We start from the raw sequence: 16,980 nt of genomic DNA, 5'->3' as shown, positions 1-16,980 counted from the left end.
TGCTTCAAATGGCCTTATTTTTTTTTTTTTTATGGCTGAGTAATATTACCTTGTATGTGTCTGTGTGTATATGTTTATCATGTTTTCTTTATCCCTTCATCTGTCGATAGATATTTAGGTTGCTTCCATTTCTTGACTATTGTAAAAATAGTGCTGCTTTGAACATCGGGATGCATGCATCTTTTGAATTAGAGTTTTCACCTTTTCCAGATATATTCCTGGTAGTGGGATAGCTGGATCATTTGGTAGTTCTGTGTTTAGTTTTTTAAGGTACTGTTTTCCATAGTGGTTGGATCCATTTACATTCCTACCAACAATGTAGCAGGGTAGATCACTGCTACAACCACTCTCTCTTCAGCATTTGTTACTTCTGGACTTTTTAATGATGGCCTTTCTGACTGGTGTGAAGTGATATCTCATTGCAGTTTTGCTTTCCATTTCTCTAATAATTAGCGATGTTGAGCATCTTTTCACATACCTCTTGGCCATCTGTGTATCTTCTTTCTAGAAGTGTCTAGATCTTCTGCTCATTTTTTGAAAATTTTTGTTGTTGTTATTGAACTGTGTGAGCTGTTTGTATATTTTGGAAATTAAGCCCTGGTTGGTCACATCATTTACAGATGTTTTCTCCTAGTCTGTAGGTTGTCTTTTAGTTTTGTTTATGGTTTCCTTTGCTATGGTGTAAAAGCTTATAAGTTTGATTAGATCCCATTTGTTAATTTTGCTTCTATTTCTGTTGCTTTGGGAGACTGGTCTAAGAAAACATTGATACAATTTTTGTTAGAGACTGTTTTGCCTATTTTCTAGGAGTTTAACAATGTCATGTCTTATATTTAAGTCTTTAAGCCATTTTATTTTGGGGTTTGATGTGAGGGTGTGTTCTGACTTTATTGATTTACATACAGCTGTCCAGATTTCCTGACACTTCTTGCTGGAGAGACTGTCTTTCCTTCATTGTATATTCTTGCCTCCTTTGTCAAAAATTAATTGACCCTAGGTGTGTGGGTTTATTTCTAGGCTCTCTGTTTTGTTCCGTTGATCCGTGTGCCTATTTTTTTTTGCCAGTGCCATGTTGTTTTGATTACTGTAGCTTTGTAGCATTGTCCGATGTCTGGGAGGGTTATGCTTCATGCTTTGTTCTTTTCCATGCACTCCATAAATCACATAAAGCCAAAGGTAAACTTTACATTGGCCATCAACCAAGACTGTAGAAGCCTATCATTCTGCAGCTGTCTAATGGATTTGTACCCATGCCTTCCACCACATTTTTATTTTTAATGATAAATTGGTGGCTATCTTAGGGGATTTTAACATCAAGAAAAAAGCTGTATGGATCCTAGAAAGTTTTGTTTTGTTAAGTATTGTTGGCTGGGTATTTAATTAAATACAGGATTAAACGTGTCAGATGCTAAAGTGAAACTTTGGAGATGATGTTTGTTCAGCAAACTTTTGACGCTAGTCTTGAACTGAGTGATAATGACACAAAAATAATGGGTTATGACCCTTGCCCATCAAGGAATTCTCATTCTGGTGAGAAAGACAATGAAATACTTTAAATCAGCAGGCTCCAGTGTTTTTGGCACCAGGGACTGGTTTCATGGAAGACAGTTTTTCCACAGACCAGGGGTGCGAGGGTATGTTTTGGAATGATTCAAGCTCGTTACATTTATTGTGCAGTTTATTATTATTACATCAGGTCCATCTCAGATCATCAGGCATTAGATCCTGGAAGCTGGGGGCCCTGCTTTAGATTGTTTCCCAAACTCATATAACCCATGTGTGAACTATATTAGCTTATGCACATTTCCCTTTGTGTACCTTTTTCTCAGCTGTGAGAATTCCAGTTGATGTGTAAGCAGGTGTGAAGTAAGTGCTCTAGGCAACCGGTAGAGAAAGGGCTGTAAGAGCTGGGCCCAGTAGGCATAGTCTCCAGCAGTGGGGGGATGTAGAGAAAACCCAGGTGTGGAGTGATCTGGTGAAAGCAGCAGTCTGAGGATCTGCAGGGAACCTGGCCGTAGGCCCTGAAGGGATCTGATGTCTGAGGACCTTCGTAGTTGTGGCCTAGTGACCTTGTGTCCTTAAGGCTGAAGAATCCAACACCAGATCAGCCATGGCATGCTAAGTAAGCTATGATTTTGCGTCCGTCAATCATGCATTCCCTGAATGAAGGGATTTTTCTTTTGGTCAACCCAATTCTTGAATTTGTACAAGCATGGTAAAAGTAGGCCCTGAGACCAGTGAGAACATAGGCCCTTGTCTAATCTGGTTTGGAGACAGGCTCCCTAAATAAGAAGAGGGTAGGGCTGAGTGAATGTGGAGTGGGGAAAAAGGCAGGAATGAATTTTAAAAAGTGAATGGATGACTTAAGCCATGGTAAAGTTTATGAGTTAAGGAAGGTGATTCTGTTTGAAGTAATCCTGAACGTTTTCTGACATCTGATATTTATTAATTTATCAGCTCCTCTGTGGGACACATTCCAACATACTAACTGGTATTTTCCCCTCTACAGAAAAGGGTTGTTATCACCAACCTGAATGGTCATACTGCTCGAGTCAATTGCCTACAGTGGATTTGTAAACAGGATGGTTGTAAGTATTAATCTAACTTCTCTTAATTTAACATTACTGTATCTGATATTGTGTATTTAGAAAAATAGAAGAAAAATGACATGCCCAATGAAATATCTGACTTATACTACTTCTGCTTTGTAGCAATTGAAGCATGGATAACACAGCAGTACTTAGGATGAGGGTAGAGGCAGCCCCTACTGAGGCGAGAGCCCCGCCATTGCCCACAGTTTTTGATCCAAAGCCTGTATGCAGGGCTTGTATTGGAGCCCAGACTGGGATTCAGAAAATTCAGCCTGTAGGTGGTCTATTTCTGCCACAGACAAACAGTTGTTTTTTTAGGCAAGGCATTGCATTTTTGTTGACCCTAGTTTGCATCTTAGTAATGTACAAAAAGTAAAACTTTGAACTAAATCAGTGAGTGATTCATGAAAGCTGTGAGGTCAAAATTATTTTCTGAATAATACTAAGAAGTTACTCCTAGTCTTCATTCTGCCCCAAGTATGCAGTGCCATTTTCCAGTGGCTACATAATATGCGATGTTGCCACAGTTTAAACACAGGAGCAGATATGAAAATCCAGGTGTATTCTAATAAAGTCAGACTTTAAAGAGGTTTGCTGAAATATTAAACAGTACCTTTCTCCTTATTAAATTTTTTGTTTTGGGAAATACAGGGTTTCCCCCTATTAAAAAATGTTATGTTCTTGTTATTCGTAAGTGAACTAATAGACAAGTATTTTTCAAATTTCCCAGTTTTAATTTCTGTTGTGATTAATATTGACACATATAGCCTATATAAACAAAAGGTCTTTGGGGTCCTTAAAAACTTTTATGAGTGTCGATGAGTTCTGATATCAAAACATTTGGGAATTGCTGGACTAGATTATCTCCAGGTCTCTTTCATCTCTGAGATTCCACGGCTCCAGAATTTTATTTAACATTGCTTTTAGATGGGCTTCTAAAATCCTGTGGAAATTCCTCATATGTCTTAACTATACCTACTATAGTGTTCTTATGGACTCTGAATTAATTTTATTTTTTGATTTTGCAACTATCTATTGAGAGCATTCTGAGCCAGGCCCAAAGGCAAAATTTCCTGAATTAGTGAGCTGTGGTTTTATCTATGACATTAAAAAAACATTTAATAAGCTACTTATTACAGTTGGTAATGCAGAGTTAGTCACATTAGGTCAGTAAAAACCATTAAATATTAGAAAGAGTGGCTGTTAGTACATATATTAAAATACAATTGTAATTATATTAATTGCCACCAAATGACATCAAAGCCTACTTGAATCTCAGTATAGGGATTCCTTTTAAAGTATTAATTTGGGCTTGTATGTTTTATCTTCCTTTTAAAAGTGAGGTTACATAAAATGAATTGTGTATCACTTGTGTATCACTGAAATCTATTATAGTTATGATTGATTTTCTCAGAATTGGATTCTGTTGCCAGATAATTCAGGTACTCTTTCTAACCCATATATCAGTGACATGAAATTCTAATGATATTATTTTATATTTCTAAAACATCTGATTCTTATCACATTACTTTCAGGTACCTTAGAACAATTATCAGAATCTCATAGTTAGGTCAGTGGCTTAATTGTCATGACACAGGAAGAAGTTAAAGCCCAAGATTGCACCTGGCTGGCAGCAGGGTTAGGATATGAGCCTGGGACTTTTGAGTACAAATCTAATGTGTTTAGATAGTCTGCCAGCTGTTTCATCTAACTATCTAGACATCAGTCAGTTCAGTTCAGTCGCTCAGTCGTGTCCGACTCTTTGCGACCCCATGAATCGCAGCATGCCAGGCCTCCCTGTCCATCACCAACTCCCGGAGTTCACTCAGACTCACGTCCATCAAGTCAGTGATACCATCCAGCCATCTCATCCTCTATCATCCCCCTTCTCCTCCTGCCCCCAATCCCTCCCAGCATCAGAGTCTTTTCCAATGAGTCAACTCTTCGCATGAGGTGGCCAAAGTACTGGAGTTTCAGCTTTAGCATCATTTTTTCCGAAGAAATCCCAGGACTGATCTGCTTCAGAATGGACTGGTTGGATCTCCTTGCAGTCCAAGGAACTCTCAAGAGTCTTCTCCAACACCACAGTTCAAAAGCATCAATTCTTCGGCGCTTAGCCTTCTTCACAGTCCAACTCTCACATCCATACATGACCACAGGAAAAACCATAGCCTTGACTAGATGGACCTTTGTTGGCAAAGTAATATCTCTGCTTTTGAATATGCTATCTAGGTTGGTCATAACTTTCCTTCCAAGGAGTAAGCGTCTTTTAATTTCATGGCTGCATTCACCATCTGCAGTGATTTTGGAACCCCAAAAAATAAAAGTCTGACACTGTTTCCACTGTTTCCCCATCTATTTCCCATGAACCAGCAGAAATAAATAAACGGAAAATCCAAACCAAAATTATATTAGGTTATTTCCCCCTTTTTGATTCTTATTCATTTTCTTCTATCAATAAATGTTTGAAGGAGCTAATTTGAAATATGTGTTTGATTTCAAAAATATTTCATGTGCTGGATAGCACCAGCTAACTGTAGTGGCTGGTATATGTTATTTCTACCCAAAGTGTTTAGCCTGAGTCTCATAAGGAAACAACCAGGCAAGTTCACATTGAGGGACATTCAGCAAAACAACTGGCCTGGACTCGCATTGTGACAAAATGAGAAACTGGAAAGTTATTCAGGATTAAAGGAGACTTAAAAGATGTGTCAATCAAATGCATAATGTATGGTCCTTAGATTTTTGACTAAAAAAGAAGTTACAGAAGACATTACTGGGACAATCTTAGGGAATTTTAATATGTATTATTACGTAACATTACTGTGTCAGTGTTAACATTCTTGAACGCGATAATTATATGTGGTGGCTCAGTGGATAAAGGATCCACCTGTCAATGCAGGAAATGTGGGTTCGATCCCTGCATTGGCCAGATAGATCCCCTATTGAAGGAAATGGCAGAGCACCCCAGTATTTATGCCTGGGAAATTCCATGGATAGAGAAGCCTGGTAGGCTACAGTCCATGGGGTCGCAGACAGTCGGACACGACTGAGCGACTAATCAACAACAATGTAGGAGAGTGTTCCAGTTTTTGAGAAGAATAGGGTAAAATATCTTCAGGAGCAAAGGTCATCATGCCTCCAACTTATTTTGGAATGGTTTATCAAAAGCAAAAATGGAGGTGTGTGTAAATGTACATACAGGGAGCAAGATATTAAGCAAATATGGGAAAATCTTAACAGTTGGTGAATACAGGTAAAAGTATGTGAGTTTTGTTTTTTCCATAGCTTTGAAGTTTTTCAAAATAGCTGGGAAAAAATGTTCACTGAGATACGATTTTTTTCAGCTCCTTCAACTGAATTAGTTTCTGGAGGATCTGATAATCAAGTGATTCACTGGGAAATAGAGAATAATCAGGTGAGTAGACATGTTTATGGTTATAAGAAATGACTGTTATATCTACATTTATTTTCAATTTTTCCTGTCATTTTTCTTGTGTTCCTCCTTGATGAAGTTCCTCATTCTTGCTTATCAGTAATCCAGATCCTGTATCTTCCATATGTCATAGGTCCTGTCCCCTTCCTTCTAATACCTGCTTTCATATTCATAGGCTTTCAGTCATTTCTTTGAATGTCTTTTATCATTTGAAATAATTTACAAAGTGCTCTTACATGGGCTATTTTGTTTTCGGTTATCGCAAAAATTCATACTGCTGTGTGGATAGGACAATGGTTGCCTTGTGGATAGAGATTTATATAATTCTGCGTGATGTTATAATATGCAGTACTGGGTGTGCATGGATCTCTACGGATGGACGTTTAGGTTGGTTCTAGTTGGAAGCAGAGATTAAAAATGTGAAGTTGGTGCATCAGATATTTGAACATCTGCCATGCAGAAGATACAAATGAGGCAAAATCCTATTCATGAATTGTGCATATATATCAAAGGCAAGATGTGCTTAAATAACTACAGATTTGTTTAATAAGTACAAAGGTGGCTCTGTAGGTGAGTGCTTGCACTTGCTATACCACAGTCATACCGCTGTGAAAGTTCAATAGGGATTTAAGAGGTGGCCCTTGAGTTGAGTCTAATAGTATGAGATGATTTTCTTAGGAAGAATTAAAGGGTTGAGGATTCCAAGTAGGAAAAATGCATGAATCAAAGTTCAGGTAAGAAAGGAGACCATTTGCTCAGAAGTATTCAGTTTTTACCATAGCCTAAGATGTCTTAAGGGCAGGGCTTTTCGAGCTCGTTCAGAGAATTATTCATCTGTAAGCTCTGTAAAAAGGAATCTGTGGCCACTGGGAAAACAGTGCATCCACTGTTCTTAGAGAATCACTAAGCGTGCATGAGCGTAGTGAAGGCTCTGAAAAGCTCTGACATGGGCAGACCTGCTCATCTTTTTTCAGCCAGTGTTTCCTTCAAGTCTGATTCCCCGCCCCCCCTTTAAATCCCTTAGCATCCATTGTAACTTTGAGGAACACAGATTTGGAAATATTTCTGGATACCACATGACAGGCAGTGGAAGCGTTACTTTTCTAGTAAGAAGAGGAGGAGACGATTTCGTGAGACTGAGTTCACGAGTTTGTTCTTTATGAACAGGCATTTGGAAGTCATTCAGGATTTCTTGCCTGGAAAATCCTATGGACAGAGGAGCCTGATGGGCTTCTGTCCACAGGGTCATGGGAATCGAACATGACTTAGCAGCTAAACCCACCACCAGCAGCAGGATTTCTAGGTAGTGGAGTATGTATGTCAAAGGCAAATGAGTCTGACAGGAGTGTGCCAAATTGGAATGGGAAGAAATATGAAGGAAGAGATATGAAATGTATTTGTGAAGGCAAAATTATTTTGGCATTGACTAGATAGTTGTCAAAGGAGTGGGAATCTCGTGGGTAGAGAAGTGAGAAATCAAAAACAGTGGGATTCTGTCTCCAGGCCCTGGAAGAAAGATGCTTCTACAAAGCAAAATAGGCAAGTGGGAGGGAAGATGTTGTAAACATTTTACTTGTATTGCTGGCCAGACACCCAGACTTGTCTCCAGAGAAAGGGGCCAGATGTGGAGGTGGGGATTGTGGAGTCACTTAGACTTGAATGAGAACTGCAAAGGCTTATGTAGCAAAGCAGCTCCTATTTGGACTTATCTTGGCAGAGGAATTCAGAGAGAACCACTTTAGTACTCATTTTTTGAGACCTTGAGTTAAGACTTGCAAGACTCTTTTGTCAGTGCTGCCCTAAGCTTCTGTCGGTAGAGAGACTTGCAGGATAAGCATCTGATGGCAGACGGCGAACTTAGACATGGACCAGAAAGGAGGCTGAGGCTAAACAGGAAGAGCAGGAAGATGAAAGGCCTCAAAGAGGGATGAAGGGAATAAGAGGATTTGAGGGAAGGAGTCACACATTGTAGCTTGAGAGGCTTAAAGGTTCCATCTGGTATGCATTTTCACGCACACAGGTGCTCACTGCATCTTGACTTCTGATAAAAGGAGATAGTTCTAAGCTGGCATAATGAGAGATTTGAGTCTTTGACTAGTGGGCGTTGTTTTTTAACAAGCCAGTGAACTTGAGAGATTTGTTTTGTTTGAGCTTTTAAGATTCTCTGATGGTTGACATAAAATTCTGCTTAAAGATGTGAAGTGACATAGAAAAGAAATTTATGATTGCCATAGGGGAAAGGGGATGGGGATGGGGTAAAATTAGGAGCCTGGGATTAGCAGATACAAACTATATAAAATGAACAACACAACAAGGCCCTACTGTATAGTACAGGGAACTTTATTCAAAACCATAATAGGAAAGGATATGAAAAAGAATATGTATAATACAACGTAACACTGTAAATCAGTGATACTTCAGTATAAAATAAAACAGAAAAAAACAGGTGTGAAATGAGTTTTTCTATAGATTTAACATTTAGGAGGTAATTATACAGACTCAGATAGCATTACCTACTGAGTGGACATGAATTTGAGCCATCTCCGAGAGACAGTGAAGGATGGGGAAGCCTGGCATACTGCAGTCCCTGGGGTTGCAAAGAGTTATACACGACTTAGTGACTGAGCAACAACAATAACAATAAATTTTAAATACCGGAAAGTATAAAGAAGAAAAAAGACACAAAATTTCCGTGGCTAACATTCTAATGAAGATTGTTCCATATCTCTAGTGTTTAATTATGTATTGAAGTGATTTTGTTTACTTGAGTTTTAAAAAGTGTTTTTTTTTTTTTTTCAGAGAAGTCAAAGGTTAATGACTATAGGAAGTTAGTATACAAAACCTTACACGTAACTATTAATTACCTTTTCGAGTGGCAGAGTTCTACTTAAGTAATTGGAAAACAATTGAGATATTTAAGGCACCTCTATTTGAGCAGACAACAATTTACAAAACATACCTCTCAAGGAAAGTGGTAAATCTTACATATTTGGAACTCTAAAAATACAAACCCACAAAAACAGAAATGATACTACAGGGCATAATCTTGCATAGCAAGCAGGAAGACTGATAACCAGGTGGCATTTCCCAGTTTTTGCTAGTTCTTCATTTTGTAGCTCTGCTTGATACATGCAAGTATTATGAGTGGATGCTGAAAAAACTTGGTAAAAGTTTGATAGAAAACAGAACATTTACTCATTCCCAAAACATAATCTCACATGTTGCTGCTAAGTCACTTCAGTCGTGTCCGACTCTGTGTGACCCCATAGATGGCAGCCCACCAGGCTCCCCTGTCCCTGGGATCCTCTAGGCAAGAACATTGGAGTGGGTTGCCAATTCCTTCTCCAATGCATGAAATCGAAAAATGAAAGTGAAGTCGCTCAGTCGTGTCTGACTTAGTGACCCCATGGACTGCAGCCTACCAGGCTCCTCTGTCCATGGGATTCTCCAGGCAAGAGTACTGGAGTGGGGTGCCATTGCCTTCTCACATATTACCACCAAAAAATTTTTCATAGTGAAGAAACATGGTTGACACTACCTTTGCTAAAACATCAAAGGTAATTTCACTGATAGTGGAACAGGCTGACATTGCATGTCTCCTGGTGTGTTACACTGATGTTGTGACAACGTCACAATGTCAGTCCTGAATCTTTTCATGGGGAGACGTCAGACCAATCCTAGAGGAGGAGCAGTCCACAAATCTGGCCTGTAGTCTTCAAAGGTATCAGTGTCATAGATGTCTTTCCATGGTGATAAGTGAGCATTATCCTTTTTGTTGGCTTAGAATATAAGTCTAAAATTATTTAATCAGTTTCCTATTAACACTTTTTTTTCCTATTAGTACTTTTAAGTTGATTGCAGTTTTCATGAAGAGTATGATAAGTATCCTTTTGCATTTGTCTTTTATTTCAGTTAAATTAGTGCTGTTCTCTCAGAGTAGGTTCTTAGATGTGAGATTGCTATGTCAAGGGATGTGCATATTTTGTGTGTTGTTAATATAATCAGACAGACTTCTCACAAGTTTATGTTCTTCTCAGCTTGTTCTTGTTCAGTCACTAAGTTGTGTCTGACTCTTCGCAGCACGCCAGGCTTCCCTGTCCTTCACTGTCTCAGCTTGAAAGGACTTATTTCTGGGTCAGGCATTTTAACAGTGCCTTTAATCCTCTGATTCTAGTTAAGTGCAGGTGAAACTGATAGTTCTTTTGTTTCACATAGCGTTTTTGTTATTCTTTGTGATTCAGCTTTTACAAGCAGTCCACGTCTCTGGCCATGAAGGACCTGTTTATGCAGTGCATGCTGTTTACCAGAGGAGGGCACCAGGCATTGCATTGCATACACTGATTGTGTCTGCAGCTTCCGATTCTACTGTTCGAGTCTGGTCTAAACAGGGTTCTGAAGGTAGGTTTAGAGACATTGTTCCAAACAGATGAAATAATAATGATCAAATGAACAGCATCGTAGAAGAGCATCCTCATAATTTTTTCAGTCTTTCGAGCAGTTTTTGAAATGTTAGAATTCTAATCTACGTGTTTTTTTTTACACTTTTCTAGAATTCCTGTTTACCAAACTGTTGATAATGTAAATTCCTTCAAAGCCTTTTCATTTAAGTCTTTTTGTTCTCTGTAACCTTGTTCTCTTGTAACCTTAAAGCTGACCATTTAAAGTCCCATTGTCACTGGGGGCTCAGAACTGACTTTTCTCGTCTCCTTGGTGATGTCCAGGGTTCTGATGATGCCACTGGACCTCTCCAGGTGGATAAGCTGAGTTGTTCATGGTGTGTTTTATTTCTTAGTGACATGCCTTCAGACCTTGAACTTTGGAAATGGATTCGCTCTGGCTCTCTGCTTGTCTTTTTTGCCTAATATTGATGGTGAGTTTCCTGCTAAGTGTATATTAAAAGAGCAGCATATTTTTATATCTCCTTACAACCAGGACCTCAGAGAAACATATTGGATCTTAATTTTGTGTCTGAATATTTTCAGAAGACAAGTTGAGAGACATGGATAACATACTTTTGTTCTCAGTAGTCAAATGATCTATCTGTGTATAAAACATAAGGTTAAGGGGGTGGCTGTTAGAAACTTCAGTAGCTGTTAAAAATTTAAGTGATTTAATATGAACTCGAGATTGATACTCCAATTTATCAGATATATGTTCAATATAGATGAAATTTTGGGAAATTGCCTAGCTCTGTAGAAGGTGGAGGTCTGGGATAAGTTGAGAAAGTACTAAGGATGGGCCCTGTGAGCATTTCTCTCGAGGTGACAGCCCCTGCCCATCGTGCGCAGTGGCAGAGTGCCTCAGGCCACTTAAAATCTCTAAACGAAAAATGTCCTTTTGCTGGGAAGCCTGTCTGTACCTGTCTTTGATTATTCTCTACCCGGATGGTGGCCAGCGCACGTCAGACAGTCTTGTGGCTCCTCAGGTGCCTGGAGGACAGAGCTGGTGGGCAGAGACTGGGCCTGGAAACCTCCAGGCTGTTTTGCCCTCTGCAGCGGGAGCAGCAGCTCCGTGGTCTCACGTGATGTTCCACTTTCTGCCAGGGCTTCCTGGGAGGAGGAACTGCACACGTTCTATTCTGGTTTTTATTACATAGAATTTCATTTCTTCGCATCTGCACTAAGGCTGAGTGACTGGCGTTTTATGGCTTTTTTAAAAAATTGATTTAAAGAAAACTAATTTTACAGTCACACCTTTCATAGCTTTTTAACCACATAGTTATATATGTGCTTTCATTTTGTTCTTTAATTACTCTGTGAATTTTGTTTTATTATCAAATTCTCGCAATGTAAGGTCCTCAAAGTAACAAACATACCCTTAAATCTTTGTGCAATAACCAGGATGCTGGGCTCTTAGTCGCTCTCCCTGATTTTTTATTATTCACTTGGGCTAATGATTCCTGTTAAGTGTTCTGGCTGACATGGTTAAGTGCTCCCAGCTTGTTTTTACTGCTGAGCTCTTTTTACTGCTCCTTCTATAGTAAATGACATAGAACAGAGCAGAGGATTCTGTTAATAGTCATTCTTTGCCAAGTATCCATTTAATGCAACATTCTAGAATGTTCATTTTATTCCTAAAGATGTTATTGAGTGCTTTCCATTTATTTGTTCAGTGATGTGGGAAATAGAAGTCAAGGCTCTACCTAGAACTTAGGACACGGCATAGGTGATTGTCATAACTTAGGATGGATGTTACGATGTTGCATGATATTTTATATATATATATATATATATATATGTTATATGATGCTTATAGTAATGCCTCTTTTTCCTCCCAGTGCCAGTATTAGCATGTGGTGATGATGACTGCAAAATTCACTTATTTGTTCAACAAAACAATCAGGTAATTGTTCATGTTTCTTTAAGAGGCTACAATTATGTTCTGCTTAATTCCATATCTTAAGACAGACTTTCTAGATTATAGAATTTGGGGGATGTTCTGATCTAAGTTGACCAATCCAATAGGAAAATCTTTTCGACAGTCCTCTGTTAAACCGCTTGTCGCTCTTTGATCGCCAGGTATTCTGCTGCTGCTTTGGCCTCCAAGTCCAGAGTTGTTGCGGAATACAGGTCGTTAGGTGGGGAAGAAGAGAGGGAAATGTAGTAGTAGTAGTTTTTCTTAAGAAATTTAAATGAAGTATAATATACCTACCGTGACATACACCCCAGCAGTGATTATTTGTCCTTGTAATATTTTCCTGTTCTTTGAGTGGTTAAACCAGAGGGAAGTTTCAGAAAGAGGGTTGGTTAACCCTATGTTCATTTAGTTAATAGAGCCTGAGTGAAAGTTGCTCAGCCATGCCCGCTCTTTGTGACCCCGTGGACTATACAGTCCATGGAAGTCTCCAGATCAGAATACTGGAGTGTGTAGCTGTTGCCTTCTCCAGGGGATCTTCCCAACCCAGGGATTGAACCCAGGTCTCCCGCATTGCAGGTGGATTATTTACAAGCTGAGCCACCAGGAAAGCCCGAGAATACTGGAGTGCGTAGCCTATCTCTTCTCCAGTGGATCTTCCCGACCCAGGAATCAAACTGGGGTCTCCTGCATTGCAGGTGGATTCTTTACCAGCTGAGCTACTAGGAAATCCCTAGTTAATAACAGAGATACTTATTTCTTTGCATTTTATAAGAAAGTTAAAAATCATTGTGTTCAGCTGCCCAGCTTTTTTCTATATTGTATCTACAGCATATGTCATTTTACCTTGTGAACAGTTGGTGTATTTGGGGACTACAGATACTATCTACTCATGACTGCTCAGTTCAATGATATAGATGATGAGTTTTTTTCATTCCCAAGTGAGAACTCTATCTTATGACTGATCAGATAGTGTTCCCAGTTTTTTTAAAAAATGCAGGAGGAATGGCTGAGATCAAATGAGGTTACTGATATACATTAAAATATTAAATTCTTACATTAAGTCCTGTGATTTTTGTTATCTTACTAGTTTCAGAAAATGCTTTTTCTCTCTGGACATGAGGATTGGATAAGAGGCGTGGAATGGGCAGCCTTTGGTCAGTATGAAATATTGCTAAAGTACATATAGTGCAGACAAGTATGTGTAACTTTCAAAAAAGCAGCCTTTTATGTTTTAATCTAACATTTTCTTTGTATGTAACATTTTTCTGTTGGCCCAGTTAGAAAAGAGGATACTTATCCTTTGTATTAAGTATTAGTTGGGATGGTAGAGGATGACATAAGTTGATCTTTACAAGAGGACACTAGCTATTACATGTGCAGACATTCTTGAGAAGTTCTTCGTAGAAATTAGTAGATTGTATAGTAATACCAAATATTGTAACTGTTTATTAGCATTTTATGTGTATTTGTCAATGTCACTGAAAATGAATACAGGTCAAATGAATGAAAGATAGGGAAGCAAAGTCTAATTTTTTCATGAAATCTAGAAATTTATATATTGTAGAAGAAAAACTCTTATACTTAAATTTAAGAATAGAATATTCTAAAAATAATAGTATCTGTTTTTTTAACTAGGAAGAGATCTTTTCTTAGCAAGCTGTTCACAAGATTGCCTGATACGGATATGGAGACTGTATGTAAAATCAACATCTTTAGAGACTCAGGAAGATGATGATAACATAAAACTGAAAGAAAATACTTTTAATGTAGAAAATGAAAGTGAGTAATAATGAAAATATTTGATGCAGTAGTTCTTAGATTTCCTAGCTGATTTATTTATCTGTATCACTACACACATATGTGAAGGTTAGGTTTTCAGAAATATCAGATCCCTAGCTGAAACTTACACTATGTGTTTTTCCTTTTTTATTTTTATGTGAGAGTAAGTCATTTTTAATATATGAAACTTACTTTTCTAAACCATATTAGGTTTTTTTAGTTGCTGAAAATGTTTAGTATTTTCTCAATAAATTAGTTTGTAAAATTTAAATTTCAGTTTTAGCATAGGAAGATGTAAAGAAATAATGTGAATTATTTGTACATTTGTTAGAGGATATTCATAAGACACAACTAAATTCCTATATTTGAATGGCATATGTAGTTCTGATTTTCTTACTGTCTGGCATCAGAACAGTACCCCTCCATGGTAGGTTCTGTTGGAATGTTGTATTTAAAGGAGATAATTTTCTATGGGTATGAAAATCATGTTAATCCTTATTTAACATTGTTCATCCAGAAATACACTTCTTTGTTATTACTATTCTTGGTTATAACGCCATTAGAGTTGAGATTTGGTGACAGATTTTTGGAGAGAACCAAGAAATACTATAAGCAGCATATTGTTTCCAAATATGAAAACTTTTGTGTTATTTTCATTAATTATTTTGTTTGGAAGTTCACAGTACTGATTTGACTTCCTTTATTTTTACATTTATCTTAGGGGTGTTGTCTCTTTTTAATGGTAGTTTAGACTATTTCACATAATGAGTGAGGATAGCAAAGAAGGCTGGCATGTCTTTTTTGTTTTTTAATTATAGCATAAGAGTCACTGTCCCTGAAAATTTAAAATAGAACATATTCCTTAATTTTTATTTATAGCTAAGTAGGCAAAACATAAAGAAAAATCTGTACATCTTTAGAATTTATGTATCTTTTTTCTCCTGTGAACAAGGGGTAAAGTTGATGAAATTTAGAATTAATGCTTTTTGTTGAATCTAAATCATGTTCTGTTCTGATTTTTTTTAATGTAATTGTACAACTGAGTTGGTTATGAAAATGTTCCTTTTACAAAGAACTTTGTGGGAAGAATCTTTTTTTGTTGTTGTTGTAGGTATTAAAATAACATTTGCGGTTACTCTGGAGACTGTCCTGGCTGGTCATGAAAACTGGGTAAACGCAGTTCATTGGCAGCCTTCATTTTACAAAGGTAGGAAGAAAAGCAAACACAAAGCCCTCATTTCAATTACGTCTGACTGATAGAATTTTAAGCCGACCAAATGAAGTAGAGGATATTTTTGAGTGTAATTAGAAATCTCAGGGACTTCTCTTGTGGTCCCGTGGTTAAGAATCTGCCTGCCAGTGCAGGGGACACAGGTTGGATCCCTGGTCTGGAACTAAGTTCCCACATGTCACAGGGCAGCTAAGCCTGTGAACCACAACTGCTGAGCACACGTACCCTAGAGCCCGTGCTCCGCAGCAAGAGAAGCCACTGCAATGAGGAGCCTGTCCACTACAACCCAAGAGAAGCCCTGCTTGCTGCAACTCAAGAAAGCCCTAGCACAGCAGCGAAGAGCCAGTGCGCCACAATGAAGACCCAACCCAGCCAAAACAAACAAAAAATTAAAAAAAAAGAAATCTCAAGTATAAGACATTTTCATGTTGGCAAAGTATAATACTGTAATCCGTTCAGCTAGCTCTTCAATTCCATTGAAAGTTGTATTTCTAAGAGGGAAAAAAGTATGATTCCTGCTTTGATGCCAAAACTGCCATATGGCTTTTAACTTTTTATCTTTAAAGATTTTACCTGGTCCTTATGGGATTTAAGAGAAATTGACTTTCAAGCCAACTTCACTTGATCCTTTACCCTTGGAAATACAAAGTTGGTAATACCAAGCTACATCATTTATGACTAAGTAAAGATTTTCCTTCTTTCTTTTACCCTTAACCTCTGTTTATGGAGTGATGATTGTGTGCACGTTCGAGTTGGCACTGAGGTGTAGAGCTGAGCGTGGCAGCAGCCCTGTTTTCTCTTCCCAGCCCCTTCCCCAAGACAAGAATAGAGAGCAGCAGTAATTAATGCTCAGGTAACACCATCCAGCTTTTATTATGATGTCATATTTGCTGCAGTTTTAAAAAAGTTAAATTAGATATTATAGGACTTCCCTGGTGGTTCAGTGGATCAGAATCTCCTGCTACTGCAGGGGCCCTGGGTTCGATCTCTGGCCTGGAAGGTTCCACATGCTGCAGAGCAACTGAATCCGTGTGCCCAACTACTGAGCCCGCGAGCCACAAGTGAGCCCACACACTGCAGCTACCAAAGACCGTGTGCCTGGAGCCTGTGCTCCACAGCAAGAGAAGCCACCGCCGTGAGAAGCCCTCGCTCCCCTACTCGCCACAACTAGAGAGAACCCGCGCAGCAACGGAGACCCAGCACGACCAAAAATAAATCAATAAATTAAAATAAGAGATAAATTAGATATAGAGATGGGGATTCCTGTGTAGTTTTTCCTGAACCGTCCCCCCTCCATCCTTCCCTTAAGGCTGAATTCAGTTATTCCCATGCAGTTTTTATCCTTTTATACCACACATTTATGTAATCATAAACAAAAGTGTTTTGTAGCTGTTAAAACTATATCAATATGCATTTGCGCTTGTACAACCTGCCTTTTCAGCTTAATACAATCAGCTATATAGTACAGTACTATAATAAATGTATAATACTTTCAAACAAATAATAAAACATCTTAGTGCATTGTACCTTGAAAAGTGCCGTAGTGCAGTACAACAGCTGGCATACAGGGCTAGCATCGAGTGAAC

The 16,980-nt window shown here is 38.4% G+C and overlaps 1 protein-coding gene across 2 annotated transcripts in view; it reads left to right on the top strand.

Moving 5' to 3' along the window:
• Nucleotides 1–16,980, top strand: part of ELP2 (elongator acetyltransferase complex subunit 2) — a 48,228-nt gene that overhangs the window by 5,195 nt on the left and 26,053 nt on the right. For both annotated transcript variants that reach the window (XM_070778742.1, XM_019986652.2), the window contains exons 2-9: nucleotides 2,510–2,588; nucleotides 5,939–6,009; nucleotides 10,269–10,425; nucleotides 10,820–10,897; nucleotides 12,305–12,369; nucleotides 13,472–13,538; nucleotides 14,020–14,163; nucleotides 15,275–15,370. In XM_070778742.1, coding sequence (XP_070634843.1) covers nucleotides 2,510–2,588; nucleotides 5,939–6,009; nucleotides 10,269–10,425; nucleotides 10,820–10,897; nucleotides 12,305–12,369; nucleotides 13,472–13,538; nucleotides 14,020–14,163; nucleotides 15,275–15,370 — 757 coding nt within the window. The remainder of the gene's footprint in view (nucleotides 1–2,509; nucleotides 2,589–5,938; nucleotides 6,010–10,268; nucleotides 10,426–10,819; nucleotides 10,898–12,304; nucleotides 12,370–13,471; nucleotides 13,539–14,019; nucleotides 14,164–15,274; nucleotides 15,371–16,980) is intronic.

The sequence above is a fragment of the Bos indicus genome, chromosome 24 (genome assembly GCF_029378745.1).
Source record: "Bos indicus isolate NIAB-ARS_2022 breed Sahiwal x Tharparkar chromosome 24, NIAB-ARS_B.indTharparkar_mat_pri_1.0, whole genome shotgun sequence".
In the NCBI taxonomy this organism is placed as follows: domain Eukaryota; kingdom Metazoa; phylum Chordata; class Mammalia; order Artiodactyla; family Bovidae; genus Bos; species Bos indicus.
This window is presented reverse-complemented; position numbering and strand designations above follow the sequence as displayed.